The sequence below is a fragment of the Coffea arabica genome, chromosome 4c (assembly GCF_036785885.1).
Source record: "Coffea arabica cultivar ET-39 chromosome 4c, Coffea Arabica ET-39 HiFi, whole genome shotgun sequence".
NCBI lineage: Eukaryota > Viridiplantae > Streptophyta > Magnoliopsida > Gentianales > Rubiaceae > Coffea > Coffea arabica.
In genome coordinates this window covers 48,496,094-48,503,355 of record NC_092316.1, presented here as the reverse complement: position 1 = coordinate 48,503,355, position 7,262 = coordinate 48,496,094, and the positions used below count along the sequence as shown (strand labels likewise).

The 7,262-nt window shown below is 35.1% G+C and overlaps 2 protein-coding genes across 2 annotated transcripts; both read right to left on the bottom strand.

Moving 5' to 3' along the window:
- Positions 1–1,630: 1,630 nt before the first annotated feature.
- LOC140004839 (two-component response regulator ORR22-like) lies at positions 1,631–4,064 on the bottom strand. The gene is made up of 5 exons (XM_072044993.1): positions 3,920–4,064; positions 3,073–3,267; positions 2,549–2,971; positions 2,052–2,125; positions 1,631–1,849 (listed from the first exon to the last, which is right to left on the bottom strand). Exons 1-5 carry the CDS (start codon positions 4,062–4,064, stop codon positions 1,631–1,633), a joined length of 1,056 nt encoding a protein of 351 aa, XP_071901094.1.
- Positions 4,065–5,214: 1,150 nt separating this feature from the next.
- On the bottom strand, positions 5,215–6,918 carry LOC113739256 (protein ALP1-like). The gene is made up of 3 exons (XM_027266486.2): positions 6,158–6,918; positions 5,850–6,075; positions 5,215–5,771 (listed from the first exon to the last, which is right to left on the bottom strand). The coding sequence occupies exons 1-3, from the start codon at positions 6,647–6,649 to the stop codon at positions 5,215–5,217; spliced, it is 1,275 nt and encodes a 424-aa protein (XP_027122287.1). The 5' UTR covers positions 6,650–6,918.
- Between the last annotated feature and the right edge of the window lie 344 nt (positions 6,919–7,262).

The window sequence follows — 7,262 nt, the reverse complement described above, 5'->3', positions numbered from 1 at the left end:
ATATTGTTTTAATTGTTAACATATACTTATATTTGGCATCTGGACTCAACTTCAGGAAGTGAAGCAGAAAAGGGAGATCTTCTTGCAACAAATACTCCACACGTGGGAAGTTTCTAAAAGAAATACAAGCCAGGCTCCTCGGGTGTATTTGTACTGGAATTGATGATTGTAGCGGACTCCTTCATTTGCATGATTGCAGTGGAATTGATGATTGTGCTGGAATTTATTGGGATGTTGTTTTCTTTCATTATCTAGCGGGGGCCGCGTAGGATAGGGAGTGGATTGCTTTAGCCATTTGGTTCTTCTTTTGGGAATGTTATTCATAAGCCGTGGGTTGGCTTTGATGATTATAGGACTTTTCACTTTCGTCCACAAGATTAGTTTCTCCTATGAGACTAGTGCTCCAATTAGATAACATTTTCCTATTAGACTAGTTTTGCTCCTAGGAGAGCACGGAGTAGAATATAGGTAGTCCTTTGTTTAGAATAGGAACTGGTTCATTCTTTTGTGGCGTGTAGTTTTCTTCATTTGGCTTGCTTTATGTTTTCGTCTCTTCCATAAGACTAGTGCTTCTTGCATTAGACTAGTTTCTCTTCCAGGGAGATTACGGAGACTCAAACTCTCATTCTAGATTACTAGCAAGAGACTTATGCCTTTGAATTCAATTAAATTGTGTGGGAATTTTCTTATGAGGCGTGGCTAATCTTCTCATCTAGTCAAGGATCAACGCGACGACGAAGTTTCAAATATCTGTGAGATCGAATTAATTTTCATGTGTTCTTTAATTTATTAATATTTGCATGTTTTCTATTTGAATTTTCATGGAATTATTTTGTTAATGATATCAAGGGCCCGATGTGCAATTTGACTTATTAATCTCCTATCAAATTAATCAATTAAATTCGTAATTGTTTAATCGATTAATATCAGTGACAACTAGTGTTTTCACACACTAGGGGAACGTACAATCTGCTTTAAATAACCCTCGTAGCGTGTTATTGATTCGGGTTAGATTTTTCTAGTTTTTAAGGCAACTAGAAAATTAATTCCTACAGTCGTACCTACGAGTGTTTTCTGGTTAGGAGTAATCAACGGTCGTACTTTGGTTATCAATAAATTAATGAAAAGCAGGTTGTCAGAGTTTATTGGCGACTATAACTAACCTGTTAATAAAATTAAGTGAACCCCCTTTCTATCAATGATCGGATGAATGGACTGTGTCTGCGTAGTTGTATCCTTGGTTAGAATTTGTCTATTATTGATTTAATTCCTGTTTACTTTCGTACTAGTTAATTATTCGTTTTGGTTGAATTGTTTAATTGTCCCTATTTTTATTCTGATAAAAATCCCCCGTGTCCCGAACTTGAAAAGAATCAAATTTTTTCCGGTCTCTGTAGATTCGACCCTATTCATTACTATACATAGAAAATTTGTATTTTTCTCGAGTAGGTATTTGTTATTGCACGAGCTCGACACCTGTCAATCTACTTGGAAAATAAATCAATGTGACAAGCTTTCTCCATTGATTTGGTTTTATTATTCCCGGAATGTGTTATTAGTGGACTTCTATGCTTGTTTCTATCTGTATACTAGACCAACATTTTGTTGGAGAAAAAGATCAGACAGGTGATTAAGAGTCATGAAGCGAAGGATTATTCTGACTTCTTAAATTGTATCTCCCATAGGCAGCAGAACTATTGGAGTGATTCACTGCATGAAAACGTTGATTCTGAGAAGATGATGCCCGGATATTAGCATCATCCAAATGCCTCCTCATGTTTGCATCACAATGATACTCAATCTCCTGCCTTGCGTCTTCCTTTTGCTTTAGAGCCGCTTTCCTGTATTTCTGGAAGTCAAGGAGTAGTTGTAAGCTGTTGTCATTGCAGAATATCATAAATTTTTCAGTACTACACTTTTTGATACTTTGAGGAAGGAGTATGAACAATATTGATTATATAACATGCAATTAGCTCACATAATAATTACATTCTTTAAATTTCAAAGTAAATTCCAAAAGTTCAAGGGATAAGAACAAATGCCAAACTTACTTGAAGGTGACTTGCTACGTTTCCTCTGGTTAGGTGGGGCTCATTCATGAGTTCAAGAACCTTCTTTGGAACCGCTGCAGCAGAGGACAGAGTGCAAATACAGAATTAAACGACAGGACTCCTAATCTAAACATGGAGTATCATTTTTGTCCCTTGAAACATCTTACGTATGCAAAAATAACACGTTCTCGTCATCCATCTTTCATCGCTTAGTTAAGGCTATATCGCTGCCTATTATCTTTAGAATGCCAAAACCATGCATGCCTTCAAACATAGATAACTCTGCCTAATAGACATCAAGAGAATTATCTGGACGAGCGAGCGAAAGCGGATGGAATAAATTACGCCTAAGATTTTATGAGATCACATACACAGTCCTCTCTATAAATATGACAAACTCTCACCAAATTTTCAAGGCAAATACAATGATGATGGATGTAAATTTCAGAAGTATAATGAGATGCGTGTCTCGATATGTACTAGGAAACAACACTTACCCTCTTGACCTAGTTGTTGCACAGCAGCCGCAAACTTTGCATGTAATTCCGGTGTCCAGGTGACTCTGGCCTTCTTATGCTCCAGGAGGGGTGGTGCATCATGGGATTGAACAGCTTGACCATCTTCCACGGTGTGATTCTTTCTGTGGAGCACTCTAGCACTTCTTCTGATTGCCCTATCCGCTTCCATTTTTTGAGCTGGTACCCGACTTGCCATATTTGCTTCAATTTGTTGAGCCGGTATCCTAATTGCCCTATTTGCTTCGATTCTTTGTGCTGGTAGAGGATTATACGTTGTTTTTCTTATCACATGCTGCCAAATATTTTTGAGGATTTCAGGCCCAACAGGCTTTACCAGGTAGTCGCGTGCGCCATGCATAACACCCTTTTCGATGACTTCCAAGTCATTATTTGCCGATGTCACTGCAATCAATTCAATATACAGAGATTAAATGAGTTCTAATTTGTTTAAAAAAGGCATTAATCAAACTGCATGATTCCTATGACTAATTTGAGACTACTACTGAACACAAATCTTATGGAGAAGATCGAGGTTGGCTCATCACTTATAACGGGGATGTCCATCTCCAGGCCTATGATCTCCAGAAGTTTGAAAACATCCATGTCAGACCGCATGACATCTGTAATTACGATATCATAGCTATCTTTGTTCTTCCTCAACATCTCAATAGCTTCGGCTGCTTTTGTGGTGGCTGTAACTGCAAATCATCAAATACTCGTCATCATGGAAGTGGGAAAAAAAAAATCAGCAAATAATCAGATTCGAGTCTGCTCTAATTTATGTAACGGATATCATGTTCTCTATCGCTAGGACCAAAAATGTAAGCGCCAACTCAACAATGAATATATAGAAGAGGTACCTACAAATACACACATTAAAAGTAGGAAAGGAAGTAAGGGGAAGTAAATTTCTAAAATTGCAGAATAATATCAAGGAATCTATGAGTTTTGACTTCTCTTAAATTTAAGACTTGCTAGAGCAAATAACCATTAAGATTTTTTTCTTAAGAAAAAAAAAACCCTGAATTTTCGCCTCGCAAAACCCTACGCCCTCGTTTGCTATTCCTAGCCTAAAACACAAGAAAACATAAAACCCCTAATAACTCAACCAACTTCCTTTTCTCGCCAGACCCCGCCCAAAAACTAGAATTTCCCTAGTAAAAATAAAAAAATTCACCCCTCTTCTCTCACGAAACCAGAGAAAAAAGAAAGTAAACAAAAAAAAAAAAAATCCCCTCTCCTCACGAGACCAGAAGAAAAAGAGGTAGGGCAAGGGAAAATAAATAAAAGGATCCCTCATGCATGTAAAACTCGTACTGCCTTGTAATGCAAGTTTAAACTACAGCAGACCTTGATAGCCACATTTCTGAAGTTCAAAAGCGAGCACTTTGAGGCAGACGACATTATCATCAATGGCTAGAACTCTTAACCCTTGAGAAAAATGATTGTCGCGCTGTTGAAACGACGGCTGAGAAGCCAAGTGAGCGTTAAACATCTTCCCGGACATATATATATGTATTGCTTAGCAACGTAATCTTTTTTCTGTAGATATCACAGTAATTTCGTGATTCTGTTGAAAAGCTGGAGAGGTTTAGGAGGTTTATTGGGATAGAATTTCTAGGACTTGGTTAAATATCATATTGTGGGGATATATATAGATAAAGAATTGTACTTTGATTTGAGAAACCATCACATATTAAGAAAGATTTTTTTTCACTGAAATATATTGGGTTCAAGGTCTTATTACAGAAATAATATAAAGTTAAAAGAGGAAAATGTATCATTCGCAGTGAAACTTACCGTGTTGCCGAGTTTCCTAATGCTTATTTTCTTGAGTTTCTATATAAAAACCCATTCGAAAAGGAAAACCTTGAGGGTACGTTTGGTTCTACAGAATTAGAATTGAATTAGAATTGAAATTCTATAGAATTGGAATTCTATGAATTGGAATTCCAAGTCATTTCAATTCTTTCGTTTGGGAAATGCATAGAATTGATATGGAATTTATTTGAAATTCCAAATTCTTTGTTTGTATGAGAGAAGAATTCATTAGGAATTAGAATTGTTTCCAACCAATATTTCCTTACATAAAAAATTTCTTTTTTTTACTATATAATAATTTTTTAACATTTAGCTAATTGTTACTAAAGCTTTAAGGAAAAAACCAATTAGTACCTTTAATAATTTATTTTTTCTTGCATTTAACTAATTGTTAATAAAGCTTTAAAAGAAAAAAAATTAGTTCCTTTTTTGCAAAAATAAAAAATTCTTTTTTTAAAAAAAAATTAAATTATATTAAATAAAAAATAATTGTATATTCTAACTTAAAAGGTAGTTAATATTTATCAAGTTAAAACCTTGATACGTTTTTAAAGTTAAGAACTTTAAATTTTAGAAAATCAAAAGCCTACTCTATGATATGAATTGGGAGGAAAGTCATAACTTGTACCTATTATAAATATTTGAGTTTTGTATCTTACAAGAAATTTCAATATAGGAATACAAGAAATAGAGGAATACGCAAACAAAGTGTTTTTAGCCAAAAAAAAAAAAGAGAAAGAAAAGCACAATTATACATTGCTACTATTTTTCAATAAATGGCCATTCTAATATGAAATTAAGTTCGAATAAATTCCTATCAAATTTCAACTTCCATGATGGTCTTGTCTAATTTGATAGTCAATAAACATTGCTCGTGCTAAAGCATTCCTAAATTGTGTCCACTCGCTAGTTGGTTGTACTGTTCGAATTCGATTCTCGTTAACAGCATTTACACCACCATCATTATTTGGACCATCATCTTCCATTCCATTTTCCTCATCTTCATCTTCCATTTCATCTTCATCATCAACCTCATGTTGTACTATTCGCATCTCAGCATCAACTTCATCCAAGTAAGGGTCATTTGGTTGTTCTACTCGAATAAGATTGTGAAAGATGGCACATGCATTAATTATCATGACATGAGTCTTAACATCAAAAAAAGATGCATCTCTCAAAATGGCCCACCGCTTCTTGAACAAACCAAATGTCCTTTCAATCACATTTCGAGCAATTGAATGTCGAAGGTTGAATAACTCTTTAAAATTTTGAGGCTTGCTCCCACTAGCAGACCACTCGCTAAGATGATATCTAACTCCCCTATATGGAGCTAAGAAATCGGAGCTATTTGCATAACCCGCATCAACAAGAAAGTACTTGCCTGTAATGTTAGACAACAAATTATTACTCATTTATAGTTAAAAGAAAAAAAAACACTTGATATCTAATTGTCACATACCCTTGGGAACAATTAATGGATCTGATCTAACTAACGCATCCCGTAGAACTCTACCATCTGCTGCAGAACCTTCCCATCCAGGCAATACATATGTAAATCTCATGTCACGGGAGCATACACCTAAAACATTTGTTGCTATCTCATTCTTCCTATTCCTATATCTTCCTTGATCTCTAAGAAGAACATGTACTTTAACATAAGTACCGTCTAACGCTCCAAGACAATCCTGTATTATAAACAAAATATCATAAGTTGATGAATCTTGTAAATATTATCTTCATTAATAAATATCAAAAAATATTGATTACCTGAAACCATTCCCACTTTTCATGCTCGTAACCTTCCATTTCCGATTCAGGCTGGATAAGATAGTGTCTCCCCAATTTTATGATAGCACGTAGAACTATATTAAAGTATCGACTAACTGTCTCACCTGATCTTATGAAATTAAAATTGACAATGCGATTCTTAAAATTATGAGCAAGAACATAGAGAAACATTGCAACTGCCTCTTCAACAGTAATATTTCTAGTATCCGTCAACCCACAATGCTCTCTTAAATTTGTACATAAAACAGTAAAACAATGTTTATTGAGTCTAAGTTGCTCTACACAAACTCTATTGTTTCCATAGTAAAGACGCCTTAGATATATTTCACGTGCTACTTTAAAGTCCAAGTAAGGCTCCTTTACTATATGTTTCTCATGCCACCAAACTACTAATGTAGCTATTGTTACCATATAATTTGCAACTACCACTTTTCTCTTTTTTGCTTTTTGCTCGTCTCCTTCTTTATCCATGTCAATATCCAAATTCTGCAATTCAAAATCATGACAACAATAAGAAAAGGTAAGTCAAAAGACCAAATCATGCCAAACTAGCTATTAATTCAAAAGACCAAATTAGCTATTGGAAAACTCTCAAACAAAAATTACAGCTATACCTATCACTGCAAATATCCCAAATCATGCCAAGTTCCATGCAAAATAATGCATAAGAAAAGGATGTCCGTACTTGAATTTTTAATCATATGCTTTAATAAGCTCTACTGCACTATGGTAAACAGAGATTAAAAGTCTTTTCTCTTTGGAAGGTATCAAAAGCTGCCTAAAGCCCCTTTTGTCAATCCCTTTTTCTCTAGCAGCAATAGCTGTCCGAAGATGCAGGAATTAGATGATTTCTGCAGAGTGCTCTCTGATCAATGGGGTACTCTGGACATAAGTACACCATCACCAAGAGTACCAATGGTGGAAGATGTGGAATGCAGTGAAAAACATACTAGAGCGACAGTGCAGATTATTGTGGATAACACAGAAATAAAGGCAAGAAAGGTGCTTCACTACCAAGAGTACCAAAGGTGGTTTTTCCAAAAGCCTCATATTACAGGCTAATTGTAGTTCAAAAGTATTATTA

Bases quoted from the DNA above. Each gene is read 5' to 3' on its own strand.
- LOC113739256 (XM_027266486.2), bottom strand. From the start codon at position 6,649: ATGGATAAAGAAGGAGACGAGCAAAAAGCAAAAAAGAGAAAAGTGGTA. The intron at 6,076-6,157 runs GTAATCAATATT...TTTATAATACAG, and splicing joins AAAAGTGGGAATGGTTTCAG to GATTGTCTTGGAGCGTTAGA. The intron at 5,772-5,849 runs GTATGTGACAAT...CTAACATTACAG, and splicing joins TCCATTAATTGTTCCCAAGG to GCAAGTACTTTCTTGTTGAT.
- LOC140004839 (XM_072044993.1), bottom strand. From the start codon at position 4,064: ATGTTTAACGCTCACTTGGCTTCTCAGCCGTCGTTTCAACAGCGCGAC. The intron at 2,972-3,072 runs GTAGTAGTCTCA...AATTGATTGCAG, and splicing joins CTCCATAAGATTTGTGTTCA to TGACATCGGCAAATAATGAC. The intron at 1,850-2,051 runs GTAAGTTTGGCA...CTTGACTTCCAG, and splicing joins ACGTAGCAAGTCACCTTCAA to AAATACAGGAAAGCGGCTCT.